General features: G+C 41.4%; 2 protein-coding genes across 3 annotated transcripts in view; both read left to right on the top strand.

Annotated features, from left to right (window-relative positions):
* The window catches only part of LOC137129005 (mitogen-activated protein kinase kinase kinase kinase 5-like), a 29,977-nt gene extending 18,604 nt beyond the window's left edge, over nt 1-11,373 (top strand). Inside the window, exons 10-32 of one of the 2 annotated variants that reach the window (XM_067507763.1) lie at nt 519-581; nt 753-834; nt 1,028-1,189; nt 1,401-1,482; nt 2,001-2,053; nt 2,972-3,018; nt 3,111-3,155; nt 3,410-3,430; nt 3,517-3,562; nt 3,914-4,064; nt 4,264-4,364; nt 4,706-4,747; nt 5,692-5,770; nt 5,870-5,946; nt 6,306-6,366; nt 7,207-7,309; nt 7,434-7,492; nt 7,624-7,727; nt 8,606-8,783; nt 8,961-9,029; nt 9,249-9,332; nt 9,410-9,536; nt 10,685-11,373. In XM_067507763.1, coding sequence (XP_067363864.1) covers nt 519-581; nt 753-834; nt 1,028-1,189; nt 1,401-1,482; nt 2,001-2,053; nt 2,972-3,018; nt 3,111-3,155; nt 3,410-3,430; nt 3,517-3,562; nt 3,914-4,064; nt 4,264-4,364; nt 4,706-4,747; nt 5,692-5,770; nt 5,870-5,946; nt 6,306-6,366; nt 7,207-7,309; nt 7,434-7,492; nt 7,624-7,727; nt 8,606-8,783; nt 8,961-9,029; nt 9,249-9,332; nt 9,410-9,536; nt 10,685-10,781 — 1,933 coding nt within the window. In that variant the 3' untranslated portion in view covers nt 10,782-11,373. The remainder of the gene's footprint in view (nt 1-518; nt 582-752; nt 835-1,027; nt 1,190-1,400; nt 1,483-2,000; nt 2,054-2,971; nt 3,019-3,110; nt 3,156-3,409; nt 3,431-3,516; nt 3,563-3,913; nt 4,065-4,263; nt 4,365-4,705; nt 4,748-5,691; nt 5,771-5,869; nt 5,947-6,305; nt 6,367-7,206; nt 7,310-7,433; nt 7,493-7,623; nt 7,728-8,605; nt 8,784-8,960; nt 9,030-9,248; nt 9,333-9,409; nt 9,537-10,684) is intronic. The other variant, XM_067507764.1, reaches the window with a different exon arrangement.
* Nucleotides 11,374-11,620: 247 nt separating this feature from the next.
* Nucleotides 11,621-18,625, top strand: part of hif1al (hypoxia inducible factor 1 subunit alpha, like) — a 35,250-nt gene continuing 28,245 nt past the window's right edge. The window contains exons 1-3 of the transcript XR_010914669.1: nt 11,621-12,871; nt 15,489-15,671; nt 16,393-17,799. The gene's annotated coding sequence lies outside the window, so the exon portion shown is untranslated. The remainder of the gene's footprint in view (nt 12,872-15,488; nt 15,672-16,392; nt 17,800-18,625) is intronic.

Raw genomic sequence — 18,625 nt, 5'->3', positions numbered from 1 at the left:
AACTCTCCACCGGTCCATCATAAATGAAGAAGCCTCTTCCTTGACCAGCGTACTAAATGTTACTGGATATTATAACTGTTCTTAATTACAGGCTGATCTTACAGTCTTCATTGATTGCAAAAAGGCCTGAAGAACTTGAAGAACCCTGATCAACTGTCTGGAAACGTTTAAACACATGTCACATGAAACCTCAAATGTTTCCTCTCACTGCATGGCTCCTCTCAGGCGCATGTAAACACACACATGCTTACAAATGATGTGTAGCATATACCACCCCATGCATACTAAGTAGTGTTGTTATATTTTATACAAACCATTGAGTGTTTCCACCACCCACACGTCCGGCGGTCGGATGCACATGCATGCAATCACTCACAGCTTCCTCACTTTGCTGAATAGAACACAAACCAGTTACAGCCCGGTCTTAAAGTCAAATCTATTAGCGAAAAGCAGACCCGTGCGTTCATGAGACACTCACGCTTATAAATACTATGCTCATTGACACGCTTTTTCTGCAGGGTCCTGTTTCTCATGTCGAAGAGTGGCTACCAGCCTCCTAAACTGAAGGACAAGTCTAAATGGTAAACAAATACCCATTACACGTTTATAACAAGCATTTCATTTCATCGTTCTATGACTGTCCATGTCCAGGTGGCTTCCACAGTATCAGTCAATCTGTGATAATAAACTCCGATGTCTTCCGAGTGTGTTCAATGTTATAAAATTCTTTTATTGTATCTCCCCCCCTGCAGGTCTTCTACATTCTATAACTTTGTCAAGGCCATGTTGGTGAGGAACCCGAAGAAAAGACCCAGTGCCTCCAAGATGCTCTCAGTCAGTACAAATCACACTTACTCCACTTCATATTTAAAGTGTAATTTCTGCATCAAGTGGCCGAGTTGCAGAATAAAGTCCTCATGATTTTGGTCTATGGCCACTCTTTTACAGTTCCTGTTAACCTGTACTGATTGTCCCTTTTGCTTCCCACACCTCTATGTCTCTTCTCCACCTTGTCTCCTCTCTGCAGCACCTGTTTTTGACCCAGCAGTCCCTGAACCAGGAGCTGACCCTGGACCTGCTGGAGAAGTATAGACATCCTGAGAAATTGAAGACATGTTTGATGACAGAAGATGAGGAAATGGAGGTCTTAACAAGATCCTTACTAAAACTTGAATTGATAAACTTAGATGTAGGTCTGTGGCCACTGTATAAGAAAAATTTGTTAATGATCGTCACTACGTTTCTCTCTCATTTGTGAACTTGGCAAAACAATCTCTTTCTGATTCGAATGTATTATTTTTTGCTTTGTGCTTTGGGTTGCTGCCCAGACACTTTCCCTCTCCTGCCTCAGATTTGTACTAATGATTATCCGTTTTTTTTTTTTTTCTTACTGATTAAAGGTGGCAGTTCCTGGATCTTTAAGGAGAATTCAGTCTATCAGTAAACACAACCGGGCAGAGAGGACTAACTCTGACTTTAGTTGTAAGTAAAAAAACATTTTAGATTTTCTATCATTTTATTCCTTTTTGCTCCTTTTATGATATATTTTATCCATTCTTCACAGCAAACTAGGACATTTGATTTCATATTAGCTGAAGAATAACATGCTTTAATTTACTCAATATGCAAATTTTTAATGAACTATTAGTTCACAAAAGTACAGAGAATAAAAAAATAACTATCTAACTTTAAACAAGCTTTAATGCTTGTTATGCAAAAACTGTATTCTTTGTAAATCCACTTACAAAGGATGATGTTGCTAATCACCTGTGGTGCCTCGTCTTTTTTTGACATTGCTCCAGTTCTCAGCATCTTTATTTGAGTTGTCAGACTTACTGAAGATGTTTGAATAATCTAGCTCTGCTACCTGCAATTCATTGGGCGATTATAGTGCTGGCGATTCTGTCATTGCTCTTATTTCTCTTAATATCAAATTGTGGATAGTGACAGAAATGTTAAGGTTTTCATTGTGTTAAATGTTTTTCCTTGTGTTTGCTTAGTGGAACAGATTTATACTCAGAGGCCAGTGAAGAAAGAATCACCCAATGTAACGGTAAGTATTTTTCACATTTAAGGCTCCTACGGGGACCTTTAGACATATGTACAAGTAAACACACATATCCATACATACAGTAATTACTTTGATCATATATAGATTTAAGATTCAAAGAACTTTATTCATCTGATAGGGAATTCGTTTTGCCTTGTTACAGCTGCTCTTCACAGGAAAAGTAAAAAATATGAAAAAATGGGTATACTGTATATTTAAATCAATTAGTATGCATGTGTGAAGATACATTATAGACACATGCAAAGGGGAAGTACATTTAGGACGTATTTCTACTTTATTTGAGAATTTATGTTTTAAGTAATATTTTGAATGCAGTACTTTTGCAATATGATATTGATACTGTTACTTAAATAATTATCTCAGTGCTTCTTGCACCACTTCACACATGTGTAATGACAGGGCACAGCTAGTGATGCATCCAGCCTGTCTGTTCGTTCATCAGTCATATCGATAACGAAGAATTGAAGAAGAAGAATTGCTGCATTTCAGCTCCTGTGCTGAAATGCAGCAGGGTGCTCTGCATTATGTCTTTAGGTTCCTTTAGAGTCAGGTTAAAAAAAGAATAAGACCCTCATGACATGAGTTTACATTCAAATGCTGACAAGTCAGTCATTGCAGTTTGTAAAAAGGTCAGAAGTGCTCATTTTAGGACATGCAAACAATAATAAAGACAAAGCCTTCCATTAAAATCCCCATGAAAATGTCCTATAAATGTCAAAAAAACACTGCAAGACTGCCCACTTTTTTCTTAATTGGATGATTTGTATCATAACATAACAAATGCACAATAGCTTGTGTGATTGTTCGAATCTTTCTTGTTTACCCGTAAAATATATCTGTAAACATGCATTAATTGACTGTAAACTCCTCCATAAAGTTGTTTTTTTTTTTTTTTAACAGTTAAGACCTTCACTGGAAATAACCTGCAATAGCAAGAGTTCTACAAGGTGTGTGAATGACAGACCACAGATATGGAGTTTCATTAAATATCACATTGAGATTAAAATAACTTAGCTTCTTTCTTCTCTTTCTCTCTTAGGACCCAGGACACAGATTCAGATGATGACTATGATGATGTGGACATGTAAGAATAGTGTCAACAGTGTCACCAAATAAGTGTTTAACTTTCATACAGCTACATGGTTTATTAGTGAAAATATTAAAAGTAATGTTTGGAGACTACATTTTACAGACACACATATTGGCATGGAATGTTCATATCTGTTCATTTGTTAAAAGCTATTGTTGGAGCTGGGTCAGAATTACATAATACTGTGTTTGACTTCCCAGTAGTTGCTTGAATGCAGTAAATTTCTCTCTCTCTTTTGTCCACCTCAGTCCTACAATGCAAGGCAGCAGGTGAGCTTGACAAACACAATTTAAATTTCTATTAATGTGTATTTGCATCATTTACACAAGAGACTGAATCAACACTCTGTCAACAGCGTCACAGTGCCAGCTGACGAAATCCCACCTCCACTTCCTCCAAAGGTGATTATTTAGCGCCTTCAGGAAACAGGAAACATTTACAATTTCCATTTACAATTGTATATTTACATTTATCACAGTGACAAGCTGTGTATTGTAGGAAAAAGCCTCATTAAAACAATCTGTTTGCATTAAAAATTATCATACAGTTATTTTTCAGTGCAACAGTTACTACTCTTCAGTTTTTATTATTATGATTTTCTCATTATTAGAATTTATTACTTACAGGCAAAGTTTGAAATGTGTGTTTGGAAATCTTTTTAGCACCACACTTAAAAACAAAACTTTGAGTCTCAAATGCAGAAGCTGATTTACTAAATCCTGTTTTATGTCGACATGATTCTGTGTGTGCAGCCTAAAGCACGGACCAGCTCAGAGGAAAGCGTAGCAGAAGATGATCGAACAAAGAAACCCTCCTCTCTGTATGCCCCTACCTGTCTCATCAGGACCTCTAGTGGGACTCATGTCCGACCTACCCCCCAACCAAGATCCTCACGACACTCGGGTGAGCTGTACTGAGGGGCACAGTCATAGCTATGGCTGAAAAACATTGTCTGGTTATGACTAATAATTATTGGGAAAATGTGATTATTATCTGCCTATTTGCTCAACTACAGGACAACAGAAATGACAGTTTGTGCACATTTTTGTAAGCGTATAGTGCAGTGAAAATGTTATTGTGTGTTTATGTGTGTGTGATGCAGACCCTGCCTCCTTACCTGCCCAGCTTAACGACAGCCTGTCCAACCTCATTCCTCCTGAGCTCCCGCCTAAATGCATACGCAGACGGAAAACCCCATCAAAGGTAGAACAGAAGATACATTTTGAAAAGGTTTTTCTACTAGTAGGACTAGTAGGGAGGGTCTTTTTCTGGCTTAATTTTATTTTTTAATTGTATAAAAAATATCCTCAGTATCCTTAATAATTGCTTTTAAAATGAGAACAGATGGGCTTCCACGCCATTCTGATACACGACAGGTGAAACAAAATTGAAATGTTCAGATTATGGTTAAAAGTTACAGAGGCTAATATTCCGCCGTAGATAGTTGATGAAAAAAAGCTGCATTATCTTTTCAGTTGTTTCTGGATTATTTACCTTTTCTCATCTTCTTAATTCATCATGAGGTATTTCGTTTTCTTTCACAGAGTCCAGCTGAGTGTCTCAGCCCCATCATGAAGAAACCTCCTGTGAGTTTCTCTTGCTTTTGCAGAGGTTCACCTCTCTACGTATGAGCGCATATGCTGCTGAGTCTCTGAGATGTCTGTGTGTGTGTGTGTGTGTGTGTGGGGGGGGGGGGGGGGGGGGAGGAATTGTGCAGTGAATTACCTAAGGGAAATTATCAACAATAGAAATTCACTGAGCTCCATAGTTATTATAATATGTTGTATGTAGGATGACAACGTTGGATCTTACATCTTGGATCTTGTGACAGCAGCATCAAAAATTCAAAAGCCAGAGCATGGAAAGCTAATATAGTGTAGTTTGAGGGTTTTTAAATATTAAATATACTAGACGTTTCTCCTTAGGATTTTCACTATTATACAATATGATATGGAAGTGAGGAAAATAATAAAAATTAAAAACTTAGACAACAAAACAAAATATGGTAGAAAATAAAGTACAGATGTACACATGTGATTATATACACATCGTTTTGGCAGCTGTAGCTATCGCACTCTGGAGGAACAAGTTGTCTACATAAACTTAAGCAGTAAGCAAGAGAAGTACTTGCCTAGATGCAGGAGCATACTACATGCTCTGCAGCACAGACGGGTTTCTAGAGTACAGTTTGATCTCTGTTATTGGTGAGCTGAAGGGCTAATATCTCAAATAAGTTTACAAGCGTCTGTTTCTCTGTGGGAAACCTGCCCCAGATTATCTCTTTTACCATGCATGTCAGGGTGTTTATCTGATCGAGCTATTGCACTTCATAGGAACCTGGAGGCTTAATGTCCAATGTGACGGGCTGTGTATTTTAAGCTCTGAGGAAGGCAAATTAATGTCAAACAACCGCTTCTGTTTGTGCTTATTTGTAGCAGTTATATATAGTCATTCTGGTGTGTGACTTCAAGTTGTGGTTTAAATAGAGATGACTGACTGAATATGTTTATATCCTTCACTTAATCTTCAGGTCTACTTTAAAAAGATCTTCCACGGCTGCCCTCTTAAAATAAACTGTTCCACGACGTGGGAAAACCCAGCAACCAAAGGTGGTACCATGGAGTAAACAAAACCGAGTGAATTCTCTCCTATCTTTCATGTTGTCAGTCTTCACTTCATCTGTCTGACCTGCCTGTCTGTCCCCTTAGACCACCATCTGATCCTGGGGTCAGAAGAAGGAATCTACACCTTGAATCTGAATGGCACCGAGGCCACTATGGAGCTGGTAGGATCTTTCTCTAATTTATTACAGCGCTACATCTTCAGTGTTTTAATGTGTTGCAAGCTTTGGGATGTGAGTAGATTGAAAGTAAGCCCCAAATTTTCTGGCAATAATCACTCTGATTTAGTTGGTAACATTGTTTTAGTCAGTCCTGAGGTTTTTGTTTTTTTCTTTATTGAAAGGAAGTAAAATTCAAAAGGTCTGTCAGATTAAAATAGTCAAGATCAGTAAAGTTTTCACAAACTTCGACTGTACTAGACAAACCATACTGATGCAACAGCAAGTGTAAACAGTGCTTTTGAAAGAGACACTTCAACAACTAAGACACAGTGAATGGATGGATGTCTCTTCTTTTTCTTTAGTTGTATCCTGGGAAGTGTACCTGGATCTACACCATTAATAACGTCCTCATGTCTGTATCAGGTAAATTAAACTGTGCTAAATACAAATTGGATCCACAGCTGTTTTGATCTAAAGATGTATTGCTGAATGCTTAGAATTCTCGGTGAAACTTCTAGTTAATATAACACATTGAGAAGCTGCTAACAAAGTAGTCGACATTTTTTCATTAACCGCTCAAAGGATTTTTAATTGACTTGTTCTGCTATAACTCTTAACGCATCTCCTGACTACGGCTACAGAAGCACACTTAAACATGGTGTGTATAATCAGTCCTTTAAATGCCTCTCAATGTCTCTCTAACTGTTTTGACTGTAAAGAATTTTTAGCAGTGCACACAGCTGCATGGCAGAAATCATCTTTGATGAGACAAAATGCTGAGTTTAGCAAGGACTGAAGGATAGAAACTGATCAAAATCTACATTAAAATACAAATGTGATTTAATTAATTGTCACATTCATTTGTCAGCAGGTGATCCAATCTACATATTGGTGATTGGGTCATACTGTAGCATTTGGCTTCACCCAGCCCTCCCTGTTTATACCCCGTGTACTGCAGATAATATTTGCATTAAATGAAGCCCCTCTCAACATTCCTACTACAAACTCAACAGGAGTCTGCAGTGAATTTGTTTAAAGCTGTCCAAAGTTGTTTTAGTGATCTAGGTAAGGATATCTAAAAGTTGAGTCATGGCAACTGGCAAAGGAACTTTTCTCAGAGTTGAACATATCTGAAGCATAAATCTTCTATGAAAAATATTTGGTAAAGTTTATAATCTTGCCTGCAAATTAAAAGACTCTATGACTCTAAAACATAAACAAACCATAAATTGTTAAAATAACACACATTTTCCGTGTTCACAGGTAAATCATCTCAGCTTCACTCCCATTCACTAAAGGAACTGTACGAACAAGCTCGGAAAGACCAGAGGAGTGTTGCTTTGCCGACTCACAGACTGTTGCCTAGGTAACACTGGTTTCTTTGTGCATTTCATTTTCAGTCATTGTCTATAACTTGTTTCATTTCAGTATTTGTCTCAAAAACATGTCAACATCAGCTCATGCCACTAAAAAAAGTGTTTTACCTCCAGGAAATATGCAGTAACATCTAAAATACCTGATACCAAAGGCTGCAAGACCTGCTCAGTTGGTAAGATAGTGAAATAATGTTTGATAATGTTAGTTTTGGCATTTCAACTACCGAAGGCAGATTAATGTGCAATAGAGTTAATACAGAGAGATAGACCCACTAAAACTTGCCTTCTGTCTTGATTGTTGTAGCTTCTAATATGCAGCAAAATTGTGTGTTCCTGTGCTGTGCCATGGAGTCCAGTGTGGTGCTGCTGCAGTGGTACGAACCCATGCACAAGTTCATGCTAATTAAGGTACGAATATAGAACTTAATACAAATCCCTCAGTTCTCAAAAAAGTCAAAATGTTGAACTAAACCTTGGTGTGAAACTCATATGTCCCACAAAGAAAAGTGTGTGTGTGCGTGTGTGTGTGTGTGTGTGTGTGTGTGTGTGTGTGTGTGTGTGTGTGTTGCGCGAGCCCGATGAGTATCATAAATGCTTAGGATCAGTCATGTTTGGATGTCAGTGCAGACTCGCAAGGCCAGGAGTAAAAGACGTAGTGTTTGTCAGTGTGCTTGGTTTTGCTGCAAAAGCTGAGACGTAACACAGACATATACAGCGACATAATGACATGGGCCTCTCTTCCACGGAACTAGCACCTAGCTCACCTCAGTCTAAAAGGACTATTAAAGGATCCACAAAACGTAAAAACAATAAGTTATTTATATATTATTGTATCAAAATCATAGGCGTTTCACTTTTAATGAAATTCACACATTGCATACATGCTGCATGTTGAAGGTAATATAATAAAAGAGGTGGTATGATGCCATAAGCTTATCTTTGTTATGTGTCTTTGACATTTTGCCATTTTATTGGACTGTTATCACTGACAGCAGCTCATAAAATAACTGCTGGCACTGAAATAAAGCACTTTATGTTCACTGTAAAATTTATGAGTTAGCTTTAGACCTTTGACCATAAAATGTTTATGGTTGTGAGAAGAGACTCACTGATGCCTTAGGTTACAGACCATGCTGTGTTAAAAGTTTGCAAGTGGGATTGAACAAAACACTTAACCTGTGTGCTTTGTCAGCTGCCATCTGTGAGATGAAAACCCAGCTTATAACATTTAAAAGGCATTTAAAGTATATTAAACTCTTGACTTACACACTTTTTCTCACCTGCAGCATTTCGACTTTCCCCTGCCTAACCCACTGCGTGTGTTTGAGATGGTGGTGGCACCCCAGCAGGATTATCCACTGGTTTGTATCGGTGTGTCTCGGGGGTCTAGCCCTAACCTGCCAGTCACTGTAGACTACATCAACCTCAACTCCAACACGTCCTGGTTCACCAACACTGGCCTGGGTATGTGGACACTACCTGATCACTGCTATTCTAGAAATAATTCCAAAATGCAGAGTAAACAGTGCTACAAACACCATGTCATGATATGAATTACAATCTAACTAATTTTATATCCTGTTGTTTTTGTTGTTGATGGCGGTGGTGTTGGTGTGTGTGCATGTGTTGGTTTTCTTACAGAGAAACCTTGCCCAGATGTTGTGCAAATAAACCAGCTGGACAGTAGCTCACTGCTTGTCCTCATAGAAAGTAAGCAATTCAAGTTTCTTTTATATCATGTATCATTTTAATTTATTTTAAACACAAATATGCTAAACAGCACAATTGTCAAAAAATAGAGTTCTTAGATCATGCTATGATGTGGTTATGTATGGATGGAATCTATACTAATGTGTTCATTATGTTCTATCTATATTTATGTTTTTATGCTGGTGATATTTCAACGCTAAGCTCCTCTCTTCTCCACAGACTCGGTATATATAGTCACTCTGAAAGGAGATTTGAAAAGCAACAGGCATGAAGCCACCTTGTCTCGTGATGTGGAATCTATAGGTGAGAACCTTTACGGACAAACCAGTGACAGTTAAAGCTGTGAATGACTAGAGCTCATCGACTTTATCTGTCTGCAGTTTATTTTGAGGACACACTGTTGGCAGTGTGGCGTCACGGCTGGCAGAGGAGAGGACAAGATTTCTCTGAGGTGCTGGAGGAAAGCACAGACCTCAGGAAGATCTTCCGACTGGTACAGTCAGACAGGTACAGCATGTCTGCCCTCACTGCTGATGTGTTACAACCTAATGATTTTTATCCCTGCTTTCTCTGTCCCGACATGGCCGAGTTTGTTGCCAACTAATGAGCCCACCTTGTGCTCATTGCAAACATCTGGAAAATATAACACCTAACTCCATTTGCAGCAAAGAGATTTTTTTTTTTAAAGAAAAAACTTTTGTAAGAAAGACCCACCAGTCCTATAAGAAGAGAGTACAGCCACATTAGCAGCTACGTGAGGCATTGCACCGAATTGAGCTACAGCGTGCTCACTTGCTTTTTTAGTGGAAATATGCCTCAGAGCATATCTATCTATGTAGGGCGGCTGTGAAGCCAGACTCATTAAACATCACTGGACACACTGCCGAGATTTTAATTTCTGAGCAAGGCTGAGCCTTCTAATCAATCAGAGAAGCAATATCTGCTTGATTATTATGCTTTGCAGCATTATAATTTGTTGTAATGTGATAACAGCAGAAGGGCTGTGCAGAGCAGGGGAAGGGAGAGCTGGGAGTGAGGAGTAATTATAAATTTAGTGTTTACCTAAAACCATAAACCAAACCATAATTTAGAATAAAATGTTGATATTAGATGAAAAGCCAAATACACACAAATACTTGTGTGTAGAGAATTTAATGCTAAGTCAATGGATACTTGTTGACCCATCATAGCACTGCAACCAAAGTCACAGGATCACCGAAGTCAGTGATCTGTGGATGTACAAGGTTTCATAGACACCCATATTTTACTAAATGTATGATGTATGTGGCCAAAAAGAACAATAATCATTTGCAATTTTTCTTACCTTTGTCTTAACTGGTTTTTCTGACATTTACATTTTTGCATTTTAACACTGTGCAACTGTGTAATTATAGTTCAACATATATGTAATCAAAATGACGGCTGTGTGTCTCCTCAATCAGAGGTGAATTAAACCGTTTACACTAAAGTTAATATTCCTCTTGTATGTGAAATCAATTTAATATCAGAATACATTTGATCTTAAACAGAATAATTATGACTCACTGTTACTGGTGTATCCTATAAATACACCCTCATTAACATTTTAATTGATTTTACTCATGTTTAAGCTGCTCTCTATCCGTGCTTGACATCCACTGACTTTTTTACTGCAGGATGGTTGTCTTGGAGACGCGTCAGATAGATGACCAGTCGGGGCTGTCCAACCTGTACGTTCTAGAAATTGCTGAGAACTACGTCATGTTGCCCTGACCCTCCTGCCTGCTGGCTTCAAGCATCACAGGAAAACCCCAACTCCACTTGTATTTGAGTGACCCAGAATTTAAAGCTTTCGAGTGGAATGGAACTGACAGATTCGACAGACATGGTTTCTGACACAGTATTTTGTTTACTAATGGAAGAAATGTCAGGAGGATGCATGTGATGGCAGGATGTTGAAAATTCATACTGAACTTAGACCACTGTTGTGTGTAGCCTTTATGCCCAAATCTAGGGTCTGCTCTTATTTATGCTCATTTCCACTTGGTTTGTGAGACCCAGATCAAACTCCGTAATCCCGGCATCTGAGAAAACCCTAAATTAACATTGAAGCACAGTCCTCCTCTCTGACACTAAAGAGGAGTATCTTCATTTTTTCCTGCACAGTATTGTTGGCCACAGCAGCAGTCGCCTGCAGGGACATTGGCTTTTCAAAGATGCCACATACAAGCAAAAGAGCTGGAGCATAACGACGCTGCTGGTTCCTCACAATGTGTGTTTTGTATCCTGAGTATGTATGTCAGTGTTGGCTCAAAGAGCCACACTTCTTGCTGGTGTTACACTGTAATAAAGTTAATTAACACAAGTTGATGTGAACTTTATTGATCTGGGATATGATTCGAGCAAATCAATCTGAATGTTAAGTAATCACTGTTAGTGTGTGTTCTAGGTCGCCTCTGGAACGATGTGGTGCTAATTTGTGCGTGTGCTCTATGATGGAGGTTATGTAAAAGATTGACCCTATATATAAAATATATAACCCTGTGCAGGATTTGTGCAGGTTTAGACATTATTCTGCAGAAATCTGTGCATGTTGGAGGTGCTGAATGTAAAATGAAGTAATTCATAATAAATTCATCCAATTCAGCCCTCTGAAGACAAGGAGATCAGGAGGGTGTTGGGAAACAACAGTTTTGGATGGATAACAAAGACAGAGGGTCAATACATGCATATTTCAAACCACCCCATTCCATTATCCTTGAATTTAATTAGATTTCCAGGGAAAGCATTTTTTAATATTTAAGAGCCCAATCTGAGGGCGACACTGTCAGATTTCTGCATTCCAAATGAAGCCATCGCTGTTGGAACTAATCTCTTTGCATACAAAGACGCTTGCTTTCTAATTCTTTGCGTTTTTTAAGATGCACCAGCAAAAGCAACGTTAGAGTGTCATTTTACTGTGAGTAACTACAGAGTAGTAAATAATTCCATATTATACAGGATCTGCAGGTGGGGTCCTGTAGCGAGGCATCGGGAGGTTATATGAGGAATAAATCAGTCCTCTCTACTCCCTGACACATGATCCGGAGTGCGCAGTGTCAGGCCGGGGCAGCAGCAGCAGCAGCATCTGACGCATCATCACGTACTCTACGCAGACGGGATGAACGGAGGCAGGACTGGGGCGAGGATGATGCTCACACCGGCACAGGAGGGCTTTCACTCTGCTTTTATTTACCAGGTAGCGGCGGTATGGTTGCCGGTCCCGGTGTAAAATGCACTGGATCAGACCGGGTGTGCTGGTCGGCCTAGCTGAGCTCAGCAGCTGCTGCTCGCCTTCGCCTCTCCTGTTTCTATTCTAGTACTTTTTTATTGCAGCGTTATTATTTCCAGGTCAAAATCGCAGTTTCCTGTGCGGCTTGTTTGTACTAAAAATGGCCGGAGATGGCGGCGCTCTGAAGGATATCAATGAGATTAAATCCCAGTTCCGGACCAGAGAGGGCTTCTACAAGCTGCTCACCCTCTCAGACTCGCAGCAGCGGGGCGGGCTGCCGCGGGGTCCGTCCGCCGGAGCCACGCTGGGCCCCGGGGCTGGACCGGGACCGATACCCGGCGGAGGGGTCGGTCTGCTGCAGGGGCCCGGGGCTGCCGCTGCCGCCGCTGCTGCTGCTGCCGCCGCCGCTGCCGCCGCCGCCGCCTCCTCCTCGTCCAATGCCGCAGCCAACTCCTCTCCGGGCGGCTTCCTGCCGCCAGTCCGGGTCTCTATGGTCAAGCTGCAGCCCGAAGACCCGAGCGAGGAGTCGGAGCGGGTGTGTTTCAACATCGGCAGGGAGCTGTATTTTTACACGTACACCAACATCAAGAAGGTGAGCCCGCTCCCCCTCCTCCGCTGGCCGGAGTCACATCGGACGGTCGGACTTAGCTTAGTGCGCTAGCTGCTAACGTGCTGCTGTTAGCTGGTATTTCGTCATCTTTTTAAACGGAGCCTGTCCAGCTGCTAGAGCTGCACATTACATTTCTATTTATCATATAATTCAAAATGGGGTGGCAGATTTATTGGCTGAATAGACCGTGAGTGGCGTATCATCCAGGGGACGCTACAGGAGGGCAGGAGTGTTACTATCCGAGCGGCTTGACAGCTCCCTGCCTTACTGGGTCTGCACTGAAAGGTTACTTCTTCTCTCTGCTGCATTTGATCAGAATATGAATCTGCACTAATCTTACTGTTTCTCATTTACGCAGATTTTAACAGTCCCTGCGAGACTGCTTGCCCCCTCACGGAGCAGATGATGTGTTATCATCAAAAATCTGAATTTTGAATATGCCACTGCCTTGGAAACGTTATTCTGTGTCATGGCAAGACTACTGAGTTGCAAAGTGAAATCAGACATTTTCAATCAGATATGCGTTAGTTTCTCCATGCAAAGCTTGTTTTTAGCATTTGAACCTAATTAAGTAGAACTGAATACATCACTAATGTCAGGGTCTGCACACATTCACATTCATGTTTTTGTCTTTTCTGGGTCACAATCACTTTACTTCTCAACGACACAACTACTTAAGTACAGTTAATTTGTCGGGACTCTCTTTGTTATTGATACAGGCGTGTGTCGATGGCTCAGTTGACTCATGCAGAACTCAGTAACACATCATGCCTGCAGGAAATCACATGCAAGTGGTTGTGTCAGACATACTGTCCTTTCAGCAGCGCTCGGGCAGCGTGACCTGCAGCAAATCGAGCCACAGTATGTAGGTGTTCCCATTCCTCATCATGTCAGGTTGTGAATTAACAGTGAAATCAGATGTGAAGTTCATCCTCTGAGGCGTTTACGTATGATCAGTAGGGTGCACAACACTTTTCCCCTGAGGCTGACTCTGATGGCTAAACTCAGTAGTGAATGCTGACCTGACACCTGGTGGAGATTGCTACACTCTGACTGATTACTGACAAACACTAACTGTATTTAACATAGAGTGGTCACAAATGGTTCATAACCAGCCTGCTTAATAAGGTCATTATTGGCGCTGATACCAATCTGATGCATATCTAATAGAGCTGACACTATTAGTCAAGGAATGATTAGGTGTCCAAGAGAACATTAACTGAGTGTTTCAGTCATTTGTAAGAAAAAAAGGCAAACAGTCTCAGCTTCAGCTTCTCCATTCTAAATATCGTACAGCTTCTCTTTTCTTTTGGAGTTTTGGTCAGACAGAACAAGACCTTTGAAACCACCCTTTATTTCTGGAACAGTGTGACAGGCAAGCTGGACTCTCTCTGATGTTTTTCAGACCAAATGAGCATCGATAATTGAGATTAAGGTTAGTTGCAGCCTGAATCCTTAATAATCAGATAGTAAATCGCCCATATTTTCCAGCAAACATTTATTTAGGAAATGTCAGGTCAAAGTGCTAAAGACGCCCACTGTTGTCTTGAATTCAGCTGAAAATGTTCTGTCAATCACATTCTGTACAACAGCATTTTAGTGACGAAGGACCCAAATACTTTGAGCTCTGCCGTTAACCTTAAGGTCTCCAGTAATCTGCAAATCGCTGATCATTGCTTCCTGGGATTCTCATCTACTGCCCTCGGTGACCTCCTGTGTGTTCCAGAAACACGTAAAATGCCACAGATAAAGCGCCTGCACCCTCTCTCCACACCACACATCTGTTTAACGGAGAGGTTCTCATCTGTTCACATCTGTAGCCTGTAGCAGTTAGCTTCAGATAAATTGGATTCAGTGGCTCGTCACTTGACATCAGCAGCACTTCAGGAAGGGATCTCTATTGACAGAAGGAAGATCAGCCTGTACCGACAAACATGAAATGATGTGAACCTATATCAGTCACTGCTGATATAGTGTTATGAATTGTGTTTTATCGGGATGAGTCTGTTTTTTTCCCAAGTATTTTGTTAGTGTCAGGCTACTCTGACATGTTAAATCCACTTCACATACTAAGGACTAATCCAGAATGGCCATAGCAAACCCTCAGTTCATGTGGGACCTGTTGGTACGAGTCTAGACATACTCCTGCAGCCATGTTGCTTCATTGTTGGGGGAATAACTCTTGTTTGATGTATTTTCTCCCAGTACGACTTTTGAACGTTGGTTCATAAAATAGATTTGCTCCTTCATCCTGGCCTCAAAATCTAATGTTTACTATTGATTTTTTTTTATTTTATTTTTTTGAAAAGATGAAAAACGTTTTTCTTTCAAACTTGTTTGTAGCTGTTATAAAAATCACATCAACATGAGTTTTATGATTTACGCGTGAAGACCATTTGTCAAAAACAGAACAAAACATAACACTGAATAATAAATGGGCACAGAAATGAAAAGAGAAATTGTCAGCAGATATTTGTAGCTCTGGTAAATTGTTTTAGTGTGGATTCTGGATTACAAATGAATATCGTGGGACAAATAACACCCCCGTGGACGACTCTGTTGTGATCCTTGTGGGTCATGGTTCTCTTTCTGTACCCAGGCTGTAGACCTCAGTAAGCCCATAGACAAGAGAATCTACAAAGGGACTCAGCCGACGTGTCATGACTTCAACCAGTACTCCGCCACAGCAGAAAGCGTAGCCCTCATTGTGGGTTTCTCAGCCGGACAGGTCCAGTATCTTGACCCCATCAAGAAGGAAACCAGTAAACTCTTCAACGAGGAGGTATTGTATTTGTCTGTGTATGTCTGCAAGTATTTGTTTTATTCTGTGTCGAGGGCAAAAGCCCAGCGTTTGTGTTGTCATGATTAAAGCCTGCTACAAGACATCAGAAGACAACATTTGTTATTCTTTGTGTTGATTTTGACCTAGTTTAGATCCTGTGATGCAACCTGGAAACTCAGACACCATCTTCAGCACTGTCCTTCTAACATGCTTTGTTGTTTTCACGTTCGTCTGCTGTGTCTCATGAGCTGGCTTTCTCTGTTTAATGGGATTCTCCTTAATGGCATTCCCAATTAAATTTGTGTGTACGTGTGCACTGCTGCATGCAGGCTTTACGAGATGGCTCTGCTGAATCTGTTCACCTCTCTGAAATTAGTTTCCGTTTCTTTTGCTTGCCACATCTTCCTCTGGTTTTCGGGTTTCCTCTCTCTGTAGCAGCTCAGTCTTGTTTCTGATCTCCATGCTTCTTTTCTGTGTTTTTATATAGTGTATTTAGTTTATATAGTTATAGTATGCATTTTTCTGGCACTGAGGCAATACTACACAAATGCACAAGAAACACACAAAAAACTTATTATAACTTATTAATATCTTTTTCTCTTACTTTATTCTTCTCTCACCCAATCTTCCCCCAATCTCCTTATCCACCTTTGCTTCTTCTTATTTCTCTTTTCTTCCACTTCCCCACCCTTCTTCCGTCCACCTTCTTCCGGTTTTCTAGAGGTTGATAGACAAATCCAAGGTGACGTGTCTGAAATGGCTGCCCAAGTCAGAGAACCTGTTCCTGGCCTCCCATGCTAGTGGCCACCTCTACCTCTACAACGTGGATCATCCATGTGGCACCACGGTCCCGCAGTACTCTCTGCTGCGGCAGGGTGAAGGATTTGCTGTCTATGCCTGCAAAACTAAGACGCCACGCAACCCTCTGCTGCGATGGGCTGTGGGTGAGGGGGGCCTCAACGAGTTTGCATTCTCTCCAGATGGTGTGCACGTGGCATGTGTTGGTCAGGACGGCTGCTTGCGCGTCTTCCACTTTGACTCAATGGAGCTGCAGGGCGTGATGAAGAGCTACTTTGGCGGGCTGTTGTGCGTGTCATGGAGCCCCGATGGCAAATATCTTGCCACAGGCGGCGAGGATGACCTGGTTACTGTCTGGTCATTTGCAGAAAGTCGTGTGGTAGCAAGGGGGCACGGACACAAGTCCTGGGTCAATGTGGTGGCGTTTGACCCCTTTACAACCTCCCTGGAGGATGATGAGCCTATGGAGCTTAGCGGCAGCGAGGAGGACCTCCATCAGGGGGCCCAAAATAACTCCATGCATTTTGGCCGGGTCCGAACAAGCAGCACTTTGTCACGTCTTTCTAGGCACAGTTCTAAAGGTGGCGGTTCTCCGTCAGTCACGTATCGGTTCGGCTCGGTGGGGCAGGACACCCAGTTCTGTCTGTGGGACCTGACCGATGATGTCTTGTACCCACGCCTGCCATTGTCCCGCGCCTTTACTAACACTTTTGGACCCTCGTTGTCCAACTCAGGCAGCGGGGGGGTTACCAGCACCTCAGGTGGTGGAGGAAGTGGAGGGGTTGAGGGGCACCATCACCCACCTAACACCAACACTGGCACCACCAACCCACCAACGCTCCCCTTACCGCTTCCTCGGTCCCTTTCACGCTCCAACTCTTTGCCCCACCCTGCTGTGGCAAACGCCTCCAAGGGCCAGGCTTCAGAGGGCAGTGGAGGCAGTGGAGGAGTGGGAGGGAGCAGTGGCGGAGGAAACACCACTCCATTTAGCATCGGCCGCTTTGCCACACTGTCGCTCCAGGAGCGCAAGTCGGACAAGTCTGGTGGCAGCAGTGGGGTGGAGAAGGAGCACAAGCGGTACCACAGCCTGGGCAACATTAGCAAAAGCAACGATAAGATCAACGTGGCACCGAGGAGCAACCGACTGGACGCTGCTAAGGTCCTGGGAACTACGCTGTGCCCACGCATGCATGAGGTGCCACTTCTGGAGCCGCTGGTGTGCAAGAAGATTGCACACGAGAGGCTGACAGTCCTGGTGTTCATGGACGACTGCATCATCACAGCCTGCCAAGAAGGTCTCATCTGTACCTGGGCTCGACCAGGGAAGGCGGTATGTTATTTTCACGATTCATTCGGTGATTTTCATATTATGCTTTTTTTATTTTTAGTTGTAAGTTAAATCTTGCAATGATAGGTGTCCTTATTACACAAAGCCAAAGCATCAGCTTAACGTTTGTACAAAAAGTCATACAAAAAACAAAATAATGTTTCTACTCTGTCGAGACTTTTCTTGAGGTCTCCAGCAGCTCCCAGACACTTTGTTTGGACCCTCCCAAAATGTTCCCAACACTCCTATGTATGTATATGTATGTATATATGAGACCCGCTCTCATATTACATCCATGATTCAGGATAGCTGTGAACTTTTCCACTGCTCTGTTTGACCGACCGGCAGGCGTAAATACACAGCCCGACCTGAACAGAGTGCATTATGGGTGAGGGAGGCCTTAAAGAGACGGGAGCTATAACAGTTTTATACGCAGCTGAAGAAGTACTCAATAAAAGCCTATTATAAAAAAAAAGAAAAAGCTGTTTTGGGAATTGAAAATCCAAGAGTATTTCATTATAGGTAGAAGAAAAATATTAACCTATAAATTATGCATGATATGGCCTCTTTATATTTCAGTAAATAATACAAAATGCTCACGCAGCGTGTCATCACTCAAGGTGACGACGTTTGCCAAAAAGTTTCAGACTAATCCAGAAATATAGAAATCATCAAATTCTCACATTTTAGAAGCTGAAATCAAGAAAGTTCAGCTCCATTACTTGCAAATGTCTTCAGCACTTCTCTTAATTGGTGTTAAATATGCTTCATTTATGATGATGCAGTCAAGCTTCTTAATGTGCAATGGTGTTTGATGTGTATGTGAAGG

This window comes from Channa argus, chromosome 6, assembly GCF_033026475.1.
Source record: "Channa argus isolate prfri chromosome 6, Channa argus male v1.0, whole genome shotgun sequence".
Taxonomy (NCBI): domain Eukaryota; kingdom Metazoa; phylum Chordata; class Actinopteri; order Anabantiformes; family Channidae; genus Channa; species Channa argus.
The sequence above is the reverse complement of the archived record's forward strand: the minus strand, read 5'-3'. Positions and strand labels throughout refer to the sequence as shown.